Source organism: Sapajus apella, unplaced genomic scaffold (assembly GCF_009761245.1).
Source record: "Sapajus apella isolate SASKATOON/1434 unplaced genomic scaffold, GSC_monkey_1.0 scaffold2, whole genome shotgun sequence".
Classification (NCBI taxonomy): Eukaryota; Metazoa; Chordata; class Mammalia; order Primates; family Cebidae; genus Sapajus; species Sapajus apella.
In genome coordinates, this window is record NW_022436942.1 from 24,338,391 (window position 1) to 24,363,757 (window position 25,367).

The 25,367-nt window shown below is 56.2% G+C and overlaps 1 protein-coding gene across 7 annotated transcripts; it reads right to left on the reverse strand.

Moving 5' to 3' along the window:
- Positions 1-909: 909 nt before the first annotated feature.
- On the reverse strand, positions 910-23,590 carry NR4A1 (nuclear receptor subfamily 4 group A member 1). Of its 7 annotated transcripts, none has more exons than XM_032293416.1 (8): positions 23,331-23,590; positions 18,934-19,051; positions 5,492-6,369; positions 4,558-4,687; positions 4,073-4,224; positions 3,456-3,658; positions 3,188-3,366; positions 910-1,722 (listed from the first exon to the last, which is right to left on the reverse strand). In XM_032293416.1, exons 3-8 carry the CDS (start codon positions 6,365-6,367, stop codon positions 1,466-1,468), a joined length of 1,797 nt encoding a protein of 598 aa, XP_032149307.1. In that variant the 5' UTR covers positions 6,368-6,369; positions 18,934-19,051; positions 23,331-23,590; the 3' UTR covers positions 910-1,465. The 7 variants fall into 7 exon arrangements, with proteins under 7 accessions (XP_032149307.1, XP_032149284.1, XP_032149292.1 ...); XM_032293393.1 differs by lacking the exon at positions 23,331-23,590 and adding an exon at positions 16,943-18,318 and having other exon boundaries at positions 18,934-20,975; XM_032293401.1 differs by lacking the exons at positions 18,934-19,051; positions 23,331-23,590 and adding exons at positions 8,077-8,226; positions 16,943-18,897.
- Between the last annotated feature and the right edge of the window lie 1,777 nt (positions 23,591-25,367).

The window sequence follows — 25,367 nt, forward strand, 5'->3', positions numbered from 1 at the left end:
ACACGGAACAGGTAGGGACCTCAGTACAATCTTCTTGCCAAGAAGGTGAGGGCCACCAGCTCCCTGGATCCTCTTGCTGGGGTGGCAGGAGGATGGGGATGTTAAAAAACTGAATACAAGGCTGGGCGCGGTGGCTCACACCTGTAATCCCAGCACTTTGGGAGGCTGAGGTGGGCGGATCACTTGAGGTCGGGAGTTTGAGACCAGCCTGACCAACATGGAGAAACCCCGTCTCTACTAAAAATACAAAATTAGCTGAGCATGGTGCTACATGCCTGTAATCCCAGCTACTCAGGAGGCTGAGGCAGAATCACTTGAACCCGGGAGGCAGAGGTTGCAGTGAGCCAAGATCGTGCCACTGCCCTCCAGCCTGGGGAACAAGTACGAAACTCTGTCTCAAAAAAAAAAAAAAAAAAAAATGAATACAACAGCTACTTATTACCAATTTGGGCTTACTTCAACCCAGCCCAAGCTAAGCTTTATGCACACAATCCTCTGATCCTGAAAGCTGTGTGAGGCTGGGTCTATTCCTGTTTTATGGATGTGGAAATCAAGAATCAGAGAATAATGTGTCTAGGTTAGGAACTGTGACAACCCTGAGATCTACAGCCAAGGCTATAGGGCCCTACAGTCATCCCTGGGCTAGTCAGTCACTGCAGGCCCCAGCAATGAGCCAGGCACGTCTAGTGGAGGCGTCCCACGTGCTAGAAATTAGTCTAAGCGCTTTGCCTAACAACCTCACGAAGCAGGTGTCATTATTATCCACCTTTTACAAATGAGTACACTGAGGCCTGATAGCTCAGGCTGGTAACATCCAAGTTTCGTCTCGAGCAACCCACCTCTTATGTAATGACGGGGTGTGCTTGGTGGGAGAGGGGAAAGGGGCATCAGAGACAAACTGAATCCCAGTTCCAGCTACATGTCTATTTTTTATTCAATATATTAAATATATTAATCAGAAAAGTCACATACTATAAATCCAGGAAAATACACAAATATAAATGTCAGAATCTGTCATTTGTCTTCTTTCTAGAGTGACAGTTTATGTACATGTGGAAGGAGGGTAGGAGGACGGAGCCAGCAGGAGGCTGGAAAGGCTGCCCAGGCCGGTGGGGCCCGTCCCTACCTCCTCACCCCACTTCCACCTCAAGCTCTTTCTTCCTGTATTTACAGCAGCACTGGGTTTATTTACAGCATGGCGGTATGTGTTAAAAACGGTTTATCTTACAAAAAACATAAAGGCCAGGGCCAGGCTGCAGGGTAAGACAAATCGTGGGGTCACCCCCATGAATGCATCCCCCTCCCCGAGGGCTTGAGCTCCCTGCAAACCTCCTGGAGCAGGTGATAAGGGGGATTCACTCTGCGGCTCAAGCCCAGGCTTGGGGGTGCTCTGGGGGTCCGTGGACTAAAGGCACGTGGGTGGCATATGAGAGTGCACATGTGCACGTGTGTTCCCAGACGGGGGTCAGAAGGGCAGCGTGTCCATGAAGATCTTGTCGATGATAGGCGGAGGGGGCACCAAGTCCTCCAGCTTGAGGTAGAAGATGCGCTGCAGGCCCTGGGTGCACAGGGTCCGCAGCTCGGGCAGTTTGCCCAGCAGACGTGACAGGCAGCTGGCTGGCTGGGGTTCACCTGCCACAGCCGCCACGTGCTCCTTCAGGCAGCTGGCGATGCGGTTCTGCAGCTCCTCCACCCGCCGTGGCTCCTGCAGCCCATGCCGGTCTGCGGGGAGGGTACAGAATTAGCCCCACATCTGAGAACCAGGCCCCAAAGCCCAGCCTCCCCTAGGCCCCTAAAACTGCTGCTCCGGGCCAACCCTCATGCTCTGCTGGCACTTCACAAAAGCACGTTCACAGGTTGGCATTTGTAAGCATCATCAGAAGTCTGAGAACCAGTAACCCTCATGATTCTCATGCTCCAAGTGAGAACCTGAGGCCCAGGAGGTTAATGACTTGCCCAAGGTCTCAAACAGGAAATAAATCCTAACCTAGGTTTTCTGGCTAGACCATTAGGTTTTTAAAATCTAGACTGTTCTGAGAAGGCCCAGCCTCAGAATTCAGCACTCCCTCAGCCCAGAGTACCTCTGATTGTGTTCTATATAGTTGAGTCCCCTGTGCATTTTAAGTGAAAAAAAGGAATGAGGGTGGATTCTTTGCTTTAAAAAACAAAGAGAGGTGGCCGGGCACAGTGGCTCACGCCTGTAATCCCAGCACTTTGGGAAGCCGAGGTGGGTAGATCATGAGGTTAAGAGACTGAGACCATCCTGGTCAACACGGTGAAACCCCGTCTCTACTAAAAATACAAAAATTAGCAGGGCATGGTGGTGCCCAGCTGTAGTCCCAGCTACTTAGGAGGCTGAGGCAGGAGAATTGCTTGAACCCAGGAGGCGGAGGTCATAGTGATCCACGATCACGCCACTGCACTCCTGACTGGCAACAGAGTGAGACTCTGTCTCAGAAAAAAAAAACAAAGACCTGAAAACCTCTGCATTCAGATTCCATCCTGCAGAACTACATTTACATAAAGTCCAAAACAGGCACAGCCAATCTGATCTGCACTGTCAGAAGTCATGATGAAGGGCCGGGCGCAGTGGCTCACGCCTGTAATCCCAGCACTTTAGGAGGCTGAGGCAGGAGGACCTCTTGAGCCCAGGAGTTCGAGACCAGCCTGGACAACATAGTGAGATCTCATCTTATATATTTTTTTATTTTTTTAAATAAAAAATAGAAACCAGAGTAGTGGTTACCCTTGGGGAGGGCAAATGACTAGAAGGGGGCACAATAATGGGTTCTGGAGGGCAGTTAGGTGCTCTTTCTTGACCAGGGTGCTGGTTAGGTAAGTGCGGTTTATGAAAACTTACCATCCGTGTACTTTTCTATATGCAGCGTAATCGACAGGAAGGTTTTAAAAACAAACCAACACCCTAGGCCACATACATGACACCTGCCGTGTATATCCCAGGCAGTCTGGGGCTAATGGCTGTCTTAAGCTTTAGAGCTGGAAGCAGCTGAGCCTGTCTCCAGCTCCTGTGGTCCCTACTTTACTGTCAGTATGAGCCCAGGGCAGTGCAGGGGCCAGAAAATGCTAGATCCCAGACCACCAAACTCCCTGAGACAGTGCCCACCTGAGGACCAGTCAACTCCCTGACACCCACTCCCTTGGACCTGGTGTGGTGCTGGACACTCACCAGTGATGAGGACAAGAGCAGACAGGCAGGCGAAGGCAGGGACATCGACAACCAAGCTGTGCAGGGACCTTGAGAAGGCCAGGATGCTATCAATCCAGTCGCCGAAGCCACGGGCACACTGCAGCCGGTGCAGCACCAGGCCTGAGCAGAAGATGAGCTTGCCCTCACCTGGCTTAGACCTGGGAGGCAGATGGGTTGAAAAGCAATCAGGGTGGCTCACAGGCAGGTGTATGAGGGAAAGGGGCTGGGCAGTCAGTGGGCAGCTCACCGGTATGCCAGGCGGAGGATGAAGAGCTCCAGGAAGGCCGACTCCAGCAACAGGTCCTGGTCAGCCGGTGACAGCTCCGCAAAGCCAGGGATCTTCTCTGCCCACTTGCGGATGACCTCCAGGGAACCGGAAAGCAGGTCGTAGAACTGCTGCACATCCCCTGCGTCTTCCTTCCCAAAGTGGGGCAGCACCAGCTCCTGGAACTAGGAGGATGGTCCAGTCAGCACCCCAGGCAGGGCCCTGCACCCACCGCCACATATGGCTGTGTCAGACACTTGGATGCCAGATCCCAGGAGTGGTAGTGGCCCTGAGACCCACCCCAGGCTCTCGCTTGCCAAGTCTCACATATTAACCCAGAGCTGCAGCTGCCAGAAGGACACATTTTTCTAATTGGCCACCTGCCTGAGGGGGTGCATTTTCCCACCTGGTCATCCCAGAGGGGGCTCCTCTCTTTGAGCTGTTGAACTGGAGGGGGTAGCTTTTCTTTCTTTCCTTTTTAAACTTCCTTTCTCATTCAATCCTTCCAGAGGGGTAGCTCTAACATGCACATCGGCATCGCACGTGCTCACACCAGCTCTCCTCAAGGCAGGCGAGGGATGGGGCAGGCGGGGCCTCACCTTGGAGTAGTCCAGTTTGGCAGTGCTGGGCCCTGAGTCCAGGTGTGCACGGACCAGGGAGGTGAGGAGATTGGCAGGGGAAGCATCCGGGGGCTGCTTGGGTTTTGAAGGTAGCCGGCCCCTCCGCCCCTTCAGGCTGTCTGTTCGGACAACTGCAAAGGAATGCGTAAGGGTGAATAAGGAAGGGATCTAAGGAAGGGCCTCTCATCCCAAGCCGTGCATACCACTGCGGAGATGCAGCCCACCGAGTCCCTAGGACCCAGAGCCCCTGAGATCTGAGGGACCCTACAGGGACCCCCTCCCAGCCACCACCCTGAAGATCCAGGCAGGTAGAAGCTGCCACCCTCTAAGGCCTGGGGTTCAGAGCAGGGATGGAAATAAAATGTGTCCTCCCCTGGGTCATCCAGGGCAGAAGCTGAGGGCCCTGCGGTCCCACCCCACTCAAGCCTATCCTCACCCTGCTGGGCCAAACCCCAGCCACACACCTTCCTTCACCATGCCCACAGCCAGGCACTTCTGGAAGCGGCAGAACTGGCAGCGGTTTCGCCGCCTCTTGTCCACAGGGCAGTCCTTGTTGGCCAGGCAGATGTACTTGGCGTTTTTCTGCACTGTGCGCTGGGTGGGGGGGCAACACGGAACACGCTGTCAGAGTGTGGGGTGGGGAGGGGGGAGCCGAGGGGAGGGGACTGTCCAGATCCTGCTGCCATTGCAGACAAAAGCACTCTCTGTTCACAGCTATTTTTCTAACATTTGGGTGGCAAGGGAGGGAGAGATAGGGGGTTGAGGGGAGAGAAAAGTCTTGAAGACACTAGAGGAGGTTTCTCCCCAGAGGAAGATCCCAAGACACAATATTGGGGGCCAGAGTCTCTCCAGCAATCCAAACAGCTATATTTTTTCATGGGCGCTTGTCCACCTGCCCTCTCCCTGGGGCAGACAGGAGAGGGCCAAGGGGCTGGGGGTGGGGACGGGAAGCTAAGCAGGCACCAGCGCTGGGACAAACACACAGCCTGTTCCCAAGTCCACCCCCAGCCCTCAAGAACCAAACCCTCTGCCGGGATCCTTTCATCTCACGCCAGGAACACGAGAGCCTGGGGGCACCCCTTCCCACTAGAACCTTGAGTTAGGGGAGGACAGGCAGAGGAAAACCAGAGGCTGGCCAGGCACCCCTCCAGCCCATATCTCACAGCTCACTCCAGCTCTCTGCAACCCCATGGGCCCGAGTGTCCTGGTGAATGAAAGCTTCCAGCCCTGGCATTATGGGTCTCCAGGAAGGCAGCCCACCTGGCAGGCCTGAGCCCATGCTACAGGACAGGACTTGGCTGGGAGGAGAACCCAGGGGTCTACCACAGGTCCCAATGGGATGAGAGGCTAGCCTCTCTCCATTTCCTGTAAAAAGCCCTGCCCAGGGCCGCGCAGTACCTTGAAGAAGCCCTTGCAGCCCTCGCAGGTGCGGACACCATAATGCTGGCACGAGGCGTTGTCCCCACACACAGCACAGCGGCCTTCACTTCCACCTGGGGCCCCGCTCCGGGCTTTGGCTGAAGTCATGGGTGCATCCAGTATCCCCGAGCTCTCAAGGTGTGGGGAAGTGGGTGCCAAGCATGGGAAGGCCGTCGGCACAGAATAGCTCTCTCCCTCCCCCAGATGGTGGGCAGCCTGTGAAGGGAACAACTTCAGGGGGCTCTGGGCCAGGCTGGGGCTGGGACCGGTGGGAGGGCTGAAGGAAAAGAAGGCTGGAGGCTGTGGGGGCCCAGAGGCTTTGGGCAGCTGCTCTGTCCATGCCCGCAAGCCTTCGTAAGTCTGGCTGGGTGAGAAGTGGCCGAATGAGCCATCCCAGGGAGAGAGCTGGGGCGGCTGGAAGCTGGGCGTGGATGGTGACGGGGCTGAGCAGGGGCTACCATAGTAGTCAGAGCCGCTGGAGGACAGGGCCTCATCCACTGGGCCGCTCAGGGGGCCAGGGTAGCAGCCGTACACCTGGAAGTCCTCGAACTTGAAGGAGGCAGAGGCAGGGGAGGTGGCTGAGGACGAGGATGTGGAGGAGGCCGAGGAAGAGGCTGAGGAGCATGGCTGGACTGTTCCCGGCAGCTGGTAGAGGAAGGTGTCAAACTCTCCTGTGTAGCCGTCCATGAAGGTGCTGAAGCTGGGCAGGGCAGTGGGGGCAGTGGGAGCCGCCTCAGGGCTGGCAAGGTCCATGGTGGGCTTGATGAACTCAGGGGTCACGGGGTCACTTGCCAGGTGGTCACGGGGTCCTGGACTCGGTGCTGGTGTTCCATATTGGGCTTGGATACAGGGCATCTCTGGAGAGGGAGAACCCCAAGGAGAGCAAGGAGAGTCAGTGGGAGAAGCCTACAGCCTGGTCTCAAAGTATTTGGGCCCCAGAGCAGCAAGGTGGCAAGAATCCTAGCCTACAGATGGGACAGAGCCGGCAGGACCACAGCCCACCACAGCACCCAGGAATCCTGACCCTTGGCCTGAGTACCATCTTGACTTATGTGCCACAATGTCCCTGGGCAGCGGCCAGCATAAGTGGGCTCCATCAGAAGGCCAGCCACACCCTAGTCAGCCTCGGAACCCTTGGGTAGGCATCTAGCCAGCATTTCTCTGCTGGAACAGGGGGAAGCTGTGTTCCTCCAGCCCCCTGCCCCTCCCCCACTGGGGGAGGCATGGTGGGGACGGGGAGAAGGGTGAGTGGGAGAGACAGCCCAGGAAAGCCTCAGCCCAGCTCTCAGGAGCAGCTCCCTGCTTGTTTCACCAACCAGGCACTTCCTGGGAATACTCCCAGGCACACCCTAGTCTTTTTCTCTTCCCCTCATGGTGCCTAGGAAGAAGAACATTGTGGAAATGGGAGAGGAGCTGGGAGTGGAAAGCCCAGCTACCTGAGAAGGCAGCCTAATGCAGAGGCCCTAGCCTGTCCCCCACCTCCACCCCAAACCCCCATATTGAGCAAAGGCAGCAAATCCCAAACCCACCCCAGTCCTGCCATCTGGGGCTGGGAAGCCACTCTGCACTGCCCAAGATGCTCCCAGAAGCAAAGAGAAAGGGAGCCTAGGCCTCCTCATCAGTAACCTGGCTCCAGACCTTTAAGGGCCATTTGCTGGGAACAGGGTAAGGGGGAGGAAGGAGACCACAGCCCCCTGGACTTCCAGGAGAATAGACGACAGTACCTAAAAAGAATGTTCTGCTACTCCCAGTTATTTTAATAAAAGAATTCTCAGAGTCCAGCAGCAGCAGAAGACTTAAGGAGGCTATGCAGGAAGGAGAAGCCTGTTGGTGGGTGGGTGGAAGACATTCTGCCCCTGCCTGGGTCCCTCCACTAAAGCAGGGTCTGTGCCCTAAATAATCCAAGGGCTAAGACAAAGGGGGTCCTGAGGAGCCTGAAGAGCGCCTGAACAGAGATAGCACCATTCAGACAGATCCTTACATTCACAGAATGGTCAAAAACTAATGCAGACGAGGCTCCAGGACAATCTCCCTCCCTACCTCCATGCCCTGGGTCTGCGTAACTCTGGCATCACCAGTCAAGGAGAGAAGCTGGAGAAGAAATCAAGCTGGAACAGTGAGTACCATAATCAAGGAGTACAGTGATGGGGGCAAAGGCTGTCACCACTTCCTGGCCAAGAGCCCAGGAAGTCCTCTCTGGTCCTAGCCTTTCTTCTAACTCAACGGGCCCTGAGCAGGGCATCTCCACCCCTAGCCTGACATTCACATAACCAACAAAGACAACAGAGACCCTCGTAGCTCAGGCCTCACCCACCCAGTGGCACCCATCCACAGGCATGCAGCACCCTGTGAGGTGAGGGTGGCCACATCTGCCTGTACTAAGACAGTCTGGGCAGGGATGGGCTGGGAGTGAAGGAGGAAAGACAGCAGTTGGGCAGAACTGGGCGTTCGTTCCTGCCTTATTCAAATCCTGTTTCTCCACCTGGACGTCCCATATCCGGATCAACCCCCATCAATCCCTCCCCCTTCATGCAAGTTCTTAACAACACAAGATATGGACCTACATCTAGCCTCTTGGGAGGAGGGAGCAGTCCCACAGGAGGAGGAAGAGGCGGGGTTGAAGGAGGGAGTGGGGAGAATCCGGCTTCAGGCAGGTCCTGGCAACAATGTGGCTTGCACCTGTTCTGCTGAACAAGCCTCAGGCTGCACCCTACCTGTAAGATCCAACAGGGACTACTGGGGGAGGGGGCAGAGGGGTGATCAGCATCTGGAACTGGAATGGTTGGGAGGTATCCTCTAGGTAGCTCCGCCCCAAGACTCCAACTTTGACAACTTCTATCCAGGATCCCCAAGGACAAGGGTTTCCACCTCTATCTCTGTCTGTCTGTCTGTCTGTCTCTCTCTCTTTCTCTCTCTCTCTCTCTCACACACACACACACACACACACACACACACACACACACACACACACGATCCAAGCCCCAGCAAAATCAATGCGCCCAGTGCTTCCAGACACCCTGCCCCTGACCCCAAGAAGCCTCCTTTATTGAACACACAGCAAGCAGCCCTCCACAGCTCAGCCACCAAGCCAGTCACTTCCTTCAATGATCCAGGGGCTTCCTAATGCAGCTCAAACAGAAAGCTCAGGGTGGGGAACCCCTGCCAAATCAGCCACAGCCTCTAAAGTGTTAAGAAAACAACCGGGGCGCCTGGAGAGGGCTGACAGGCTGGGAGGAAGGAGAGCCTTCTGGAAATCCAATCCCTGTTGGAGTCGTATGGATCCCAGCAGAGCCAAAGCCCCGTGTACCTTTTCCCCCACAGTACTGCGACCCCCCCCATCCACATCCACCCAAGTTCAGAGCACCGTGCGCCCACTTGGGCACCCTGGGAGACTGAACTAAGGCCAGCCGCCGGCTTGACAAGCCCCTACTCTTGCCGCCAACCCCAACCCCCTGCAGCTTCCACCTTGCAGGTAGTCAACCTCCCTCACCTCCTACCCCGCAGCCAGTAGTTCCAGTCGGACCTGGGTTCTCATCCCGTTGCGCCAGAGCTGCACATTACACCCGCCCTCCTGCATGCTGACCCTACAACATCCTTTCTGCCCGCGCGTACCCTCCTCTCCTTCATGCACCACCCCCAAAAACAGATGCACGCCCCCCAAAAGGAACCTACCCGGCCGGCTCCTGCTGCCCCTGCCCGGACCGGCGCCCCAAGTCACAGCCTGGTCCCTGGTCCCGCGTGCGCTCCCAAAGTTCTTCCGTGCACTCCCCCAAGTTTCGCAGCCTCTGCCACTGGGACTCCCCGGGCGAGCCCGACCCTCCTCTTAAGCGCTCCGTGACGCACGGGGAGGGGCGGGGGCGCCGCTGACGCAGGCCGCCCGGCGAGCTTTGGCCATACAAGGGCGCGGGGGGCGGTGCGGTTCCGGCGGGAGGCGGCCAGGGGGAGGCGCGGCCCGGGGAGCCCGAGGGGGCGGGGCGAGGAGGGGGGCCTGGAATGTCTGCGCGCGTGACGCACGCGGGGTTCCATTGACGCAGGGAGCGCGGATTGTTTGATCTATAAATAGGCTCCTAGCGCCCGCCGAGTCCGCTAAAAATAGTAGCTCCCAGGCCCACTAGGCTCCCCACACCGGACCCGGGTCCCAGCTGGGGGCCCCCAAGTCCAAAATAACCGGCGGGAAGGGCAGAGCCAATGAAGGGGCGCTGTAGAGCCGCGACCGCTGGGCTTCCCCGGAGTAGGATCTCCTCACCCTCCAGCTGCTCCCGGCAGCCAACCGCGCCCAGTCCCTCCGGCTCCCTCTGAGCCCAGCCCCGCCTTTGCACCTTCCCAAGCCCTTCCTAGAGCCTAGGGTGACGCCGCGCCGCTGCTGGGCGGTCAAGGCAGGTCGTGGGCTGGGGCGGGCAACTCGGACACACCCTGGGGAGCCTGCGCCCTCACCTCAGCCTTAGGTGCAGCTGGTGCACAGGACGCGGCCTCCCCACCAGGGTCTCAGGCTGAGAGGGTGCCCCCGAGGCGTCAGAGCCGCCACTTAGTCCCTCCTGGCAGTCTCCCTGCACAGGACCTTCTGAGGGTAGGGGTTGGCCAGGCCCAAGCTCGGGCAACTGCTCCGGCTCCGCTCCACAAGCTGAACTTGGCTTCGCACCTTCCCCTCTCCAGCCCCTTACAGGGTGAAAGCACCCTAGTTGGGAAATTACCGAATTTCAGAACTGGGGCGGGGGTGGGGGGGAGCCTGAGAAATCTTTTCAAACTTGTGCCAACTCTTCCTCATTTTATAAATAAATAGGCCCGGAGAAATAATGGCACTTGCTCAAGGTCACACAGCCAGGTGGTGGCACCCTGGAGTGGAACCCAGGGCCACACAGACTGCATCTCTAGGGTTCTCGCCAAACCTTTTATCAACCCCCCTCCTCCTGTCACATCAAGGAGCACCGACCCTCCCACCCTACCTCTAGCATCCGTGGGGAGGCAACACCGGCCAGTTATCACCTGCCCAGTGGAATGCAGAACAGCCCACCAGGACCCTGCTAGGCACAGACCAGGCTGCAGCAGCCACCTGGAGCCTTCCCTGACTGGGCCGTCACTCCTCCACACTGATCTCTTCCTGAGCCTGGGGAGCCCTCACGGCAAGGTAAGAGAAGGAAAAAAGGCAAATCGTGACAAAGAAAAGGGACCCCTGCCACCCCACTGCAACCCCCAACCATTCCCCTTCTCCCATGTAAGTCAATGTCCAGAAGAGTTTCTGCTTCCACTGAGCCTGCACCCACCCACCCAGCTCTCACCTCATCTGGTCACCCCATAGGACTTCCTCTACCTTGGAGGCGGTGCCTGCTGCTGATTTCCACCCTCAACTCCCATCACAGGTTTCCCACACCCTTGTCTCCAGCCCCCGCTTCTGCCCACTCAAAGGACCCACAAGCAACTCAAATTTCATCTGTTCCAGGCAGAGCTTGTCATTTCTGCAACCCCTGCCTGCCACCTAATCTCTGCTCCTGATGCCCCATTTGCAACTTTTCACTGTTTCCTGAAATTCTTTTTTGGAGCATCTCTTGGGTCCTTTCCTCTCCCCATTTGTTTTCTTGTTTTTGAGACAAGATCTTGTTCTGTCACCCAGCCTGGAGTGTAGTGGTGCGGTTATGCTTACTGCAACCTCGACCTCCTAGCCTCAAGCCTCTTGCCTTGACCTCCCAAAGTGCTGGGATTACAGGCAAGAGCCACTGCACCCAGCATCTCCCGCTTTCCTACTGCCAGCCATAGCCCATGCCTCCTACAGACCAACTGCCTGCACCCAATGACCACTCCTTCTCCTTGTCCACACCCATGAAGATCAACCCTTAGCCTGCCCGTCTCCTCCTTCTAAAGCCCCACTGTCCACCACAGATGGAGTAGTCTTCATGTACAGTTGACCCTTGAACAACACAGTTTGAACCGTGTGGGTCCACTTATATGAGGACTGCTTGCAATCCAACATGGATTGAAAAACCCACATATACAGAGGGCCCATTTTTGTGCATCTGCAGATTCCACAGGGCCAACAGCGGGACTTGAGTATTCGCAGTACAAATTGGGGTCCTGGAGCCAACCACCTTCATATGCGGAGGGGTGACTGTAATGCTGATGGCATTCAGTGATCTGGTCAGAACCTGCCAGAACCCTCCAACCCAGCATACAATCTCAATGTGAATGCATCTGCAGAGAGCGCTAGGTTGCCCCAAACCATCTCCCAAAGACCTTCAAGGCCACCTGGTTGAATGTGAAGTGTGGGCAGGTTGCTGCCAATTGGACCCATCCAGGATCTCTACCTCAATTCGGCCAAAGTTTTGTTTTGCTTTCTCTTAGGCTTTTCTATAAGAGTCTGCTTGGATTTTGTGGAATCTTTTTGTGGCAAATGACTCCACAGCTTAAAAGAAAAAAAAAAAGGTTTAAAAACACAAATAGAATTCAAGTCCTCCCATTTTGCATATTAGGAGCCAAAGTTTCCAAGAGGAGCTACACCTTGCTCAGGAGCACACAGCAAGACTTGCTGGGTGGAACTGGTCCTGGCTGTGTCACAGGCTGGCTTTCTCACCTAGCACCTGCTTTGCCCCAGGATGTCTCCCTCCACCCCAGCTGGGCCTTCCCTAGAAAGTAAAACGAATTTTAATAGGTAGCAAAAGATGATCAGCCAAGCCAATGTTCTTCCCACCAACCAGCAAGAACAGGTGCATTATCTGTGGCTTAACCAGCCTGTGCTCAATCTCAGCCTTGCTAGCTCTTTGAGAGCTGAACCAGCCTCAAGCTCAGGCACCCTCCTCTCCTCACAACTTGGCATTTGTAAAAAGTGACACAGACCATCCTGTGGGGGTAGGCCCACCCATAAGCCCAAGGGAAACCGAGTGTGGTGAGGTGCTGCCCAGGACCCTGGTCTGAATCTCAGCATCTAGCCTCCAGATCTGGGCCTGCAGCCCAGGCCCCACCTCCCCAAGCCACTGCAGGTTATGGAGGCTGCAGACCTGCTGCCCTAAAGCCTGGAGGAGGATAAGGAACTACAGCTGCCACCTGGCCATGCTTGCAGGGGATGGTGAGAGTGCTCAACACACCACATTCTGAAAATAAGTAAATAAGGAGAAAAAGGCAAAGGCCGTCTGTAGGAACACAGCTGGGGCCACCCATGCAGGTTTCCACGTGGAACACTTAGAGGCCAGAGAGGTGAAAGGGGTTTGGGGATCCCAGGCCTCGTGGGCCCTCCAGGGAGGACGGCCTGATGCTCTGAGAGAGTGGAGTCCAGCTAGCGGAACTCTGGAGAAAGGCACAATTGATGTGGACTTTGGGAGGCCTAAAGCAAATGCTGGTCCCACAATGGCCAGAGACTCCCAATGGACACCTACCTCCCCCCCCCACCAAGTCTAGCCTTCAAGAACAAGGTCAGAGTAAACAGCTTATTGTCAGGGAGACGGGGTAGGAGGGAAAGGTAATGAGAGAGGTATCCAAAACTAGAGACAGGGATCTGAAGGTAGGGCAGGGAGAGAAGATGTCAGGCTGGAGGCAAGAGACAGCCCCACCCAGTCAGGCCCCCACACCGTGGCCCAGCCTACTCTCCTGCCCTCATCACCCCAGTTCCCCACCAACCCATATAAGGACCTTGAGCTGAACTTTCCCGCCACCCACTTTGTACATACAGTTTCACCCACTGGGCACACTGTTTCCCTTCTTCCTTCTATTCTAATCCTGCTGATCCTCCAAGACTTCAGCTTAGAGCCTGTAGCAGCCCATCTCTGTTTTTTTTTTCCCCTCTTTTTCTTTTCTTTTCTTTTTTTTTTAAATTTCTAAGTCATTACATCCAACCAACTCATTGATAATAAGCTCCTTCTCACAGGGAGTGGGTCAGACCTTGGCCAGGGCACTTCACAGGGATTCTTCCATTTAACACTCGCCCAGCCCTTCCAGGTTTGGAATTACAATCTGCGTTGTATAAAGGCGGAAGCAGAGGCTCAAGGATAGGATTGAAACTTAGGTCCCCTAAATCCCAGTTTTCTGCAGGACCCACTACCCTGAACTCTAACCTCCAGAGGCTGTGGCTTCTGGCCCCATGGGTCTTGAGTCTTATAAGTGAACCACAAAACCAGGCACACACACAACCTCTAAGCTGAAAATAGAGGTATCTACAATGGGGCTTCTGTGGAAATGGAAGCATTCTAGTTCCCCATCTGGACAATAATCACCCAAGCATGTTCACTCTGGAAAAGTCATCAAACTGTACTCTTAAGATTGTACTCCAATCTTAAGATTTCAGTGGCTCACGCCTGAAATCCCAGCACTTTGGGAGGCTGAGGAGGGAGGACTGCTTTGAGCCCAGGAGTTTGAAATTAGCATGAGCAACATAGTGAGACCCCTTCTCTACAAGAAAATTTTTAAAATTAGCCAGGTGTGGCCGGTGCGTGCCTGTAATCCCAGCTACTCAGGAGGCTGAGGTGGGAGGATTGCTTGAGCCCAGGAGGCAGAAGCTGCAATGAGCCATAATCGAGCCACTGCCCTCCAGCCTGGGTAACAAAGTGAGAACCTGTCTCAAAAAAAAATAATAATAATAATAAGATTGTACACCTATGATGTGTGCACTTTTCTGTATGTATGTTATACTCTCCCCAAAGTTTATTTTAAAATAGCCACGGCTGAATGAGAGAGACATACTTCTTCATATAGATGCAGATGCAGCTGGAATTTATTCAGAACAAATTCATTCAAGTGTGAGCTTCTGAAAGCATGGTGGCTGTTTCTCATTATGTATTTGTTCTATCAACAGATAGAAAACAAGTATGGTTAGGAGTGGATGCACCATCATCTCTCATTAGAAAGGGGCCCTCCTGCTGATAACACAGTGTATTTTCTGAGCAGTTCACCAGGCCCTTACCCCTCCTAGTCAAACCTTATGGGGCCCAGGGACTTACCGTGTACTCAGACCCACTCCTCGCCCACCAGTATGTGAACACCATGAGGAAAAGGACACTGCCTCCTACCCCCTGGTGGGAAGACCCTTTGTACATTATCAGCAGTAAGTAGCTCAGGGCAGGACCCAAATGAGCAGCCAATGTCTACCACCATTCCCCAGCCCAGAGGGTGGGGGTGGAGATGGGTAAACAGAAGGAAGTGGAATTACACAGTCCCTTTCCCACGCTGGCCCTCCACCTTGGGTTGGGCCCCGCCCCTACTAAGCAGAGGTCAGGAACTTGCCCTACTTTCACTAAGACTGTCCCCACCCACGGGCCTCCACGCCCTTCCCCTGGGGTAGGCAGAAGGAGTAAGCTTCGCCTGCCTTCTCCCACTCAGAAGTTGCCCTGGGAGCTTCCCCTCCTTGACCCCAGGGCCTACTGCCAGCCCTGACCTGGCCACTTCCTCCTCCTGCTCTGGCAGTGGGCAGGGGGATTTGTACTGTGGGCAGGGAAGCACTGCCTGCTGCCCCGGGGGCTTCCCATGGGCAGCTAGCTCTGGGAACCAGGGGTGAAGGGTCAGGCCCAGGTCCCTGGCTCTGCTCTCCTGGCCCTTGCCCAAGCCCTACCATGAGCACACGTATCATTACCTCCCCAAAATCAGGCTCCCAGGGACGCAGTCAGGTCAACCAGTGCCCCCACTCCTCCCCTTAGCTCTCAGCAGGGGCGAAAGATGGAAGAGCTATCAGAGGCATCTTTGACCAGGAGCTAGCAAGCCTGATATGTGACCTGAGGCCAGTCCCTTGTCCTCTCCAAGCTTCCTCATCTGCCTAATGCAGACAACACCAGTCCCAGTGCTGGGAGAATTCAGTTCACCACGGAAGGGAGAAGCTCAGAATCCAAATGTAGCACTGCCTGGGGCCTGGGCTCCCCCACTGTCAGGGGAAACCTGTGATGGGAAGGGAGGGTGGAAGTCAGGAAGCAGGCAGTACCTCCAGGGCACGGGGAAGTGCTACAGGGGGATGGGTTCCAGGATCCCATATACCAAAATCCACACATACCCGTCTCACACTCGGCCCTGTGGAACTCATGTCTGCAATGGGACAACCACAGCAGCCTACAGCAGAATCCTGGGGCTGGCAGGGAGGGTGGGTGGCAGGGACAGGAGACAGCAGAGTCCTCAGCTGGACAAGGGAGCCAGCAGCCCTCCTGCTCCAGGAACTACAGACAAACAGTAACCCCATCTGTCTCTCTCCTGCTCCCAGGCTAAGTTGAGAGGAAGCAAGAGTGAGCCCAGAGATGTGGCTCTACCCAGCACGCCTTGTAGTGGGAAGAATTCTGGGAGAATTCCAGATTGTGTATGCAGCAAGTGCTCAATTAATACTCTGGAGAGAGCTAGTTAGTTAAGGAGGTCAGACTATGACCACAGAGGCTATCTTTAGTCCAATGATTTCGCTACCCGTACCTCCCTCCCTCTCAGACCAGGAGAAATTCACATCCAGCACAAAAGAGTAAGATCAGACTTCAGGAAGAACAGCCAGAGGGGCTGGAAAACACAGACAAGATCACGGAGTTTGGGAAAGGTCAGCCCCTGCCTTGAACCTCCCTTGGTTTCCCCCTCAGTCTGTTCAGCTCCTGGCCAGCTCCCTTCTCCTCTCGCCTTGGAGGGTCTCCCACCACCCTGCAGAACATCAACACCCACCAAATTCCCCTGCCTCTGCCCAAGGTCTCCACCCAGCCTAGGCGGGCAAAATTTCAAATTCCAAAATAAAAACCCTCTGATAACGAGTCCCAGCCGGAAAGACTGATGCACTTTCCTATTGTTAAAGTATTTTTAGTCGCAGGCTCTGGATTCGTTTAAAGACTCACGTTCAGAAAGGGGAAAAAAATTTTTTTTGAGAACTGGGAAGGAGAGCACAGGAGCCTCCCACGTAAGGAGCTGCTGCCTGTTCCAGGCCGGGCCAAAGCCCCTGGCCCAGGTCCCGGAGCGTGTTTGTGGCAAGCTGGTTGGCAGACTTGCCAGACCTCTCTCCAGCCCTGCTTCTCAGGCACCCAAAGCAACTGGGAGGCCCGGCAAAGGGGGCAGGCCAGGGGCTGAGGGCTCAGCAGGACGCCAAGCCCCTGGCCCAGCCACTCGGTCCCAACCAGCAGGGGCTCAGGGGCTCCGCGGCTCCGCTCAGAAGCCAATTCTGAGGTACCCTGATGGAAACCAAAAACTCGCTGCAGTGGCCAGTGCCTCGCCCAGGCGGGGTGGACAGGAGAGGAGGACAGAGGCCCTGTGGGGAAGCTCAAAGAAGGAACTGGACCGCATCACCTGTCTCTGTCCGCCTCTCCTGGTTTTCAGTCACAGTGTTCCCAAGTCCAACTACCGCTCTCCAACTGGGGTCAAGCTGCACTCGCATGCGTCCGATGGCCAGCCACCCTTGCTTCCTCCCCCAAACCCAAGGCCAAAGGGTTTGGCACAACAGTCAAAATGGGAAAAAATCCAAACAGCCCAGCTCCCATTCCTCAATGTCCCGGTTCCAAGACTCACCAGCTTCCTCCTCACGACCTGCTTTGACCCTGGATGAAGGTCCCAGACAACCGCATGAAGGGAGAATCCCAAGATTGGTTGGGGGCTCTTCCTGGAGGCCTCAGGGAGCCCTGCGGGGAGAGAGGTGCTGCCCAGCCAGCCTATCCTTGTGGCCAAGGCCGGGCAGCAGCTGAGCGGGCTCTGGATGTGGTGCTGCCTCCAAGCCGGCGTGTCCTCCTCTGTTTTTATAGCAGAAACCAGAGCCGGCCTCTGGGGATGGGGGGAGCCACTTTGGGCCCTCTTGGCTGGGCCTGACTTTGGCCCAGGTCAGCAAGAGCCCAAAATAGTCAGCTGATGGGAGCCCCGGTGTGAGCGTGACCCTGGGCCCATGCCCGGGCCTGGCACACAGGTGCCCACGTCACAAGACCAGCAGCTCTAGCACTCATGGGGCCCTGGTTGGCAGCCCCTCAGGGTGGCCTTGGCAGTGTATCTGGCATAGGAGTTCCACCCAATCACCACCATCACCCAGACAACAAGGTAAACACAGGGAATTCTGCCCACCAGGGCTGCTGTGTACCCAGAGGGAGGGCTGGGTGCTCAGGAAGCCGGGTCTGGACTGGGGGTGAATGTGGGGGCCGAGTTGAGGGAGGGACACCTGGCCACTGCTGTCATCTTCACTCACGTGCTTCCCAAGTCCAGATCTTCAGCTGACCAGAGAACACCTGCCTCTCCCACTTACAGTAATTCCTCTCCCTGTCTTTGGCCCGAGATTGGTGGTACGGCACCTGCCGCCATCGCCATTGGGAGGCCAGGCACACACCCGGCCCTGCCCCCACAACAGGAGGCCCTGCTTCCCAGGGTGTCCCCCTTCCCTCCAGGCTTCAAGCAGACACCCTGTCCTCTCCACCCCAGCCACCTCTCCAGGGCTTTCTGCACCCTGAATGCCCCATGAGGCAACTGTTTGGGAAGCTGAAGGAGATACTGAACCAGCTCCTGCTTCTTTTGGGATCTCTCAAGGTCTGGGAGGGCTGCTGCTCAGAGACGGCCCTCTTCCAGGGAAGGAGGAAGGGAATCTCATGGCCTCTGTCTGGGGTGCAAGGTGGAGCTCCAGCTTCCTCAGGAACAGAACCAGGACTCCAGTACCCTTAGCCCCATCTCATGTCCCTAGGAAAGGCCTGAGGGAAATCCCATTCCCACCCTCCACCTCTCACCCACATATCGGCATGGGCCTTCTCTGGAAGCACCCTCAGACAAAGAAGGTATGTCCTCTACCGTCAGACCAGGTGCCTGTGCTTGCCAGCCATCCAGGAGGCATAGATTCTGAGCTTGGCTCTATACATCCTTACTGCAGGACCCTGGAAAAGTCATTTCTCCCCTCTGTGCCTCAGTCTCCTCTTCTAAGTGGAGGAGATGTGCTAGATCACCAGTAGTGGAAGGCCTGTCCCTGCCTTCCCATTCACAAAGGCCACCCCCTACACCACAGACTCCATAGGCCCCCAGGCCTAGCACAGTGAGGAGAGGCAGGCATCATGCTTTCTGCAGGGGGCGGGGGTCCCCGGCCTTCCCTTCATGCACTCACCTGGAGAAGTGTCTACACCACAGAGACAGGCCAGCTCCCTGCTGCCACGTCTGCCCCATGATGCTCCCAGCCCAGCCCCCAGCTACCCTACTCCACCCTGTCTGCTTCCTAGAACCAGGCAAAAGCTGCCTTGGGAGCAGCTGTCATCCCCCACTCCCACCAGCCTGTGTCACCTGGGCCCAGAGCCCTCCAGCCTATCCTGCCAAGAAAGTAAGGCTTCCCTAGTCCCCACACCCACATTACCCCCACCTCTGAAGAAATCAGATCCCCCACACTGAACAGCAGCTTGCCTGCCACCTCTGCAGGGCTTCCCCTCCGTCCCCCTAACCACATCCGCTTTGGGCAGCTCCACCCCCACCTCTGCCCCCTAACCCCACCTGCTGGAGGGGGAGGGGGGCCAGGGGCATACAAAGGACAATAGCAGAGCACTTACCACTCTGGATGGACCAACAGGCCTTGGCCAACACACATTATCCCTTCTGCCTGCAGGGCCCAGCAAGAGCCAGGCTGCCTGGGAGGGGCAGGGCCTGGCCTCTGTCCATGGTGGAGGCCTACAGAGGGAGAGTGGATGTGAGTAGCAAGCACATTCCCTGGAGACAGCAGTGGTCAGGACACACAGGAATGGGAGCAGTGACAGGACCCAGGCCACAAGAGGAGAACAAGCCAGCCCAAAGACCTCCCTGGGTTAGGCATCAGAGCCTGGGGCCCAAGCCCCAGGCAACCTGCTTCCAGGGGTATAGGGCATGGCCAGGAGCTGATGACAGTATTTCAGAGCCATACAGACACATCAGCACCTAGCCCCTCTGCCTCATACCCCTCCCGGCTCTCGGCCTTTGACGGTCCAAAAGGGCATGTTGCAGGCACAGGAAGAGAGCTATCATGAGGACAGAGTGGAATACCCCTCTCTCCTTTAGGGGCTCCAGTTAGGGCCCTAAAGCCTCGGAGGTCCCTAAAAGGCAGGGGCTCCATGCCCCTGAATCAGGCAGCCCAGCCTTGTAATCAGAGCAATGGGGACTCTTAGAAATCTTCTGGGATGGGACTCCAGTCCCCAAATGGGAAGGCCCAACTTAAAGTAGAGCGGATGCAGGATCCCAGACTGTCTGGGTTCAAATCCTAGCTCCACTTCTTGTCACCTTGGGTGAATTATGTAATCTCTTTGTACCTCATGCTCCTCATCTGTAAAAATGATGACATCTCTAAAATTAACAATCACAGGGTTATCAGCAGGCTTAAAACAAGTTAACCTGTAAAAGATTTATAACAGTGCTGGATACGCACATCTGCAACGTACCATTATCAGGAGAAGTTCCATGAGGACGCACACATAAGAGCTAGCCCCAGACCCTGGTTCCTAGTCCAAGGCAGCACTGGGCAGCTGACCTCTCCTTCCAGGGTGGAAACCAACTGTGTGCCTCACCCCACACCCCGGCCTCTCCCCCAACCCCACTGAGCCAAAGCCCCCCTCAGCCAGGGCCCCCGACCCACATCTCCCCTTCTCTTCTTCCACCCCCTCCAGAGCTCTTTCTTTTCAACCACACCCCAGAGTGAAGGCAAGAGCATGTCTTCACTAGCTATTGGACTGCCCCTCAGACTGAGATGAGGTCTGATAAAAGAGAAGGAGATGATGGGAGCTAGGAGGGGCAAAGAGGAGGAGGACCCCAGAGGGTGGGCAATGGGATTCCTCCCCCTCCTGACCTCTGCCTGAGGTCCCCAGGCCATGGGGAGGTCCTCCGGCCCACAGTACCCAGGCTCTCCCCTTACAACACTGCCAGCACCCCTCCCTCCCAATTCTGTAGGGGAGGAGGAAAAGGCCACGGGAGAGAAGGAGGAAAGGGAGGGCAGGTTGAAACATCTAGAGCACCTCTAACCCCAAACAGAAAGCAAGACGAGGCTTCCAACCTGCCCTAGCCCATGGACTACACCTGCTTTCCAGGGTGACAGTGTCATCCTTCCATTCCCAGTAATGGGTCTGTAGTTTCCCCAGCCTTGTCTTTTCTCCCTACCAACCCACTGCTGAGGAGGAAGGGTAGGGTGGGCCAAATACCACCTACCACAGTCAGACCCAACCTGAGCGCCCAGGTCTTCCCCGTCCGGTTCTCAGAACAGGGGCCAGAGTCTGGCACCACATGGTGCCCACAAATGATTCATAACATCTTCAGACAGGTATCTGTTCCCCCGCTTGTCCCAGATCAAAATGCATCCCTCTATAGTCACACCACAAGCATTTACTGAGGACCCCCTGGGAGCCAGGCAGTGTCCCCTGAACAATGGGAGAGCCAAGAATGCGCACAGCAAGATCTCAGAGCCCCAGGAGCTGACCGGGGATGAACCAAGGTCAAGTACAATCTGCACTGTGCAGAGGGCAAACCAAAGGCTGAGTGGGCTTGGAGGAGGTGAAAGTGGCTGGTTGCGGTGGCTCACGCTTTGGGAGGCGGAAGCAGGCACATCGCAAGGTCGGGAATTTGAGACCAGCTTGGCCAACACAGTGAAACCCTTTCTCAACTAAAACACAAAAACCAGCGGGCATGGTGGCACATGCCTGTAGTCCCAGCTACTTGGGAGGCTGAGGCAGAAGAATCGCTTGAACCCGGGATGCGGAGATTGTGGTAAGCCAAGATCCCACCACTGCACTCCAGCCTGGTTAACAGAGTGAGACTAGTCTCAAAAAAAAAAAAAAGGAGGACAAGTGACCCCCAAAATGGGGTGGAGCATCAGGCCAGACTTCGGTCCTTAGCTCCTGCCGCCTACCAACCTCATTTCCCAGCCATTCACTGTGTTCCAGTCACGTGGGCCTCTCTCCCCACTCAGGGTCTCTGCACTGTTCATTCCCTCTGCCCAGAACTGGCTCTTCCTTATCAATCAGGTTTCATTTCCCATGTCATCTCCCTAAAGAGCCTGCATTCCCACCCCACCACACTAGCCTGATTTTATTCACCATAGGTCTAGTGTTCACATCTGTTCACTGGTTTATCACCTGTTTACCCAACCAGAATCTAAGGATGTTGTCCCTCTCAATCACTGTGGAGTCTGCAGTCTCTAAACCCTGCTCAGCACTGGCAGGTGCTCAGAAGGGAAGAGCCTTCCAGCTCAGGAGCTGTCCCTTCCTTTTGGGGGCAGATCCAAGAGCCAGAGCGTTCTTCCTTATGTTGAATCACAACCCAGATTCTAAAATTCCCCAGCCCTGGATCCCAGCTCTGCCCCCTGTACTGGCCCATAGGAAGCCTCATTCTAGTCCTTCCTAACAATTATTTTAGCCATTTCTTAACTAAACTGCCTGTTGCAACAGGACACTGCTGACAGGCCCTCTGCCTGACAGGCCCTGGTGGCCTCCTGAGTACAAGCTCTGCATTGGCCAATGTCCCCACCCAGAAATGGGCTTATAACTATTATTAGCAACAACAACAGCAGCTAATATTTGTTAGACATGTGCCAGATACACTGTTGAGCACTTCAGATGCATTGTTTCATTTCAGCCTCCCAATGCTATGAGGACAGGATTATTATTATGCACATTTTACCAGTGAGGAAACTAATGTTAAGCAACTTGTCCAAGGTCACACAGCTAGGAACTGGCAAAACTGGGATTAGAACCCAGGGAGCCCAACCAAGGAGTCCAGAATCAAGCATCCTTCCTCCCCCTTGCCACCCGCTTGGACCTGTGTAGTGGATGGAGGGTGCACACGCACAGAGAGTCCCACAACCTCTGTCCAGAGAGCAGGTCAGAAGCTAAGGGCCTTTGAGCCAGGCACAGGGCCTGAACTCCTCAGCTGATTTTCTCGAGTTCAGCACGGGCCTCAACAGGGATGTCAGTCACATTCACATTATTAATCTCGGCCCATCCTTCTGCCCCGGCGCCTTCAATTAGAATCTTGACTTTATCACACTGTGCACTTGTCACTCCTCACAGCTCTGGGTGACTACAAGGAGTTGGCTGACTTCCTGTTTAAGTCTTCATCCAAGTCACTGATAAGAACGTTCACTTGGAGTAGGTCTAGGGGAAAGCCTTGTAGCCCCACCACTAGGGCCCCAGGCCAGGCCGACAGCAGCCCCCAAATCCATCAGCACCCATTGGGCATAACTGTAGGGAACCTAACGACCTCTGCCCAGCCTGCGTTTTCCCAATGTGCCCCTAATTTAGCCCCACACCCAAATTAACAATTCACTGAAAACCACCTCTGCAGCATTTCTCGAGTCCACCAGGTCATCTATCAAAAATGAAGGCATAAAAAAGGAATGAGCAAAGTCAAGGAACTGCGCCCCCGGCCCTCGACACAGACCATCAGGGTAAGGAGGTCTGGAAATACCCGCCCCCACCCCACCCAATGTAAGGAGGGAAGATGTTGCGGCAAACAACAACAACAACAACACGCCTGGGAGACACAAACCCCGAGTCCTAAGCCCCAGCTCCGCCTGACTCCACGAGACCCCCAGCCTTGGTTCCTCGACTCAGTCCCACAAAGGGGCTGCATGGCGCAGCATGGGTCCCTCCCGGCTGGGTCTCCTGGCAGACGAGCTCCCGCGCTCCTGGAACCGGTTCCCGCAGCCGGCGGGGAAATGGAAGGAATTTCTCTGGCCTGGCCACCTCCAGCGCCCCTCGTGGGCCAAACCCCACCCTTGGCGGGCTGGGGAGAGAAAGCCTTGGCCGTCGCTCTTGGGGGCTGACTCGGAGCCAGCAGGTTCCGCTGGGAATCCAGTCCCTCTCCCCGACTCCCCTAGTTTCCAAGCGGGACTCCCCGCGTGGCCCCGAGCCCGCCCCAAGGCATACACCAAGGCCCCGAGACCGCCCGGCCTCTCCCGGGCCCACCTTCCGCCACCCCGACGGCCCCTCACCTGGCCCTGAGGGCTCCGCTCGCCTCTCCACCCCCGCTTTCTGGGGTCGCGCACCAGCTGACCCGAAGCTGCTCCGCGCCGCAGGGGCGCCCATGCCGGGAGGCCGGGGGTCCAGGGTGCCACGCTGGGACCCCGCCAGTTCCGCCGCCACCGCCGCCTCGCGCTCCAGCAGCCGCGCCGCAGCCGCTCGGCGCCCCCCGCCCCCGGGTAGCCCCCCGCCCGCAGTTCCGGCCGCGCCGCGCCCCCCGCCCCCGCGCCCGCGGCCGCCCGCGCGCTGCCCCGGCCCCTGCGCGCCTCCCCCGGCGGGCGGGGCGGGGACCGTGACGCGCGCCCATTGACGTCTCCGGAATCCCGGCGGCGGCGGCCGACGCAGCCTCATCAATGGGGCTAAAAATAGCGGCGCCCGGAATAGCCGCGAGCGCCCCGCCCCGCGGCTCCCCCCACGCGGCACACCCGGTTACATAACCCGCCTCCTGCGGCCGGAGCCGGGGAGCTGGTTCTCAGGTGAGGGAACCGAGGCCTCGCTTACACCTCCCGAGGCGGCACACCCGGGGCTAGGTTATAAATAAACTTTCCCGGGGCTTCCCCAGGAAGAAGTGGAAAGAGCGAGGCTCAGAGAGGCTCGGTAGCGGCCCACAGTCACACAGCAATTCGTCTGCTCGCGAAGACAGGGCCTGGCCTTTGAGTCTGCGGGCGCCTTGCCTGCATCGCTTGGCCTTCATGCCACCCCAAGGACAAGAAACCTAGGTAGCAGGGCACCCAGCTTCCACACGAGAAGGCAGCTTATAGAGAAAAAGGACTGCCTGGGAGGGTGAGATTCCTCCTGAAGAGGAGCGGGTGCAGGCCGCAGCAAAGCCCAGGTGCTGGATTCACTGATCTGGCTGCTCCCACACCACTGTGTGGCCTAGGGCAGTCGCTTGACCTCTCGGAGCCTCAGCTTCCTCAACTATAAAACGAAGATGTTATGGTCCGATTATGCACCCTTTCCGGTTGTCAGGACAATAACAGCTGCAGCGGTGCCTTGTACACAGTAGACCCTCAGAGCTGGTTCTCCTCCCTGCTCTCCCCAGTCCACAGGAGTGCTTAATGCACTCAGAGGCCCACCGCCGTGGCCAGGAAGCCCTGGGAGGCCCACCTTTGCTTGATCAGTGTCTCCAGGCCCAGGCTTCCACGGTAAGAATCTTCCTGGGGGTGCAGGCACTTGGAAAGTTCCTCTTTTCCGTGTGACTGGAGCCCTCTTTGGAAACGGGAGAACCATCCTGTCCTGAGCAAATCCTTCTCCCCCAGCAGCTGCCCACTCAGGAGTGGCTGGTCAGGAACGCCAGGCAGGCCAAGGTTGGAGCAATGGGGTTGGGGCTGGCTGGGTGGGGTTTGGGGTTACCATCGCTGCTCCTGTACCCCCATACAGACATGGCCATTGGGGAACACTCGTTAGGGAGGATCCAGTCATGTGCCCTGCTGTGCCAGCCACTAGCCCTGCTCCTTTTTGGAGCCACCTTAAATTATGAGCATGCTATACAATCCCCAGCACCAGGCCAGGCCCCACGCAGCAAAGAATCTCTTCTGTGCTCAAAATTCTCCAAAAGAGGCCCCACACCTCCACTCAGCCCTCATTCCAGGGGCTGCATTCCTCTCTCCACCCTGCTGCCCACCCCCAGAAATCTTTTGCTGGACCGATCCTAAACTCTTGGTGCAACTCAGAATTCCCTTTCTCTCTTTCTTCATAATGATCCCAAGAACCTCTGGTTTGTCTCAAAATCACCTCCCAATAACCTGTACATTTCTCTCCCCGGTTCAAGTATTAGTTCAATTTACAGATAAAGAAACTGAGGCTTCAAAAACGACAAGGTGTCACATAGGGGAAAGGGTCGGGCTTTTCCTCACTCACCCGTGCCCTCCTCTTCCACCCAGCAGCCCCTTTCAGATGGGCTTCTTAGAGAAGCAGCTACCCCACCCCCTCTTTTCCTTTCTTATTCCAGAAGTCTAACTTTTGAAATACATTTTAAATATTTGCCTGTGTGGGAGAAATACATTTAT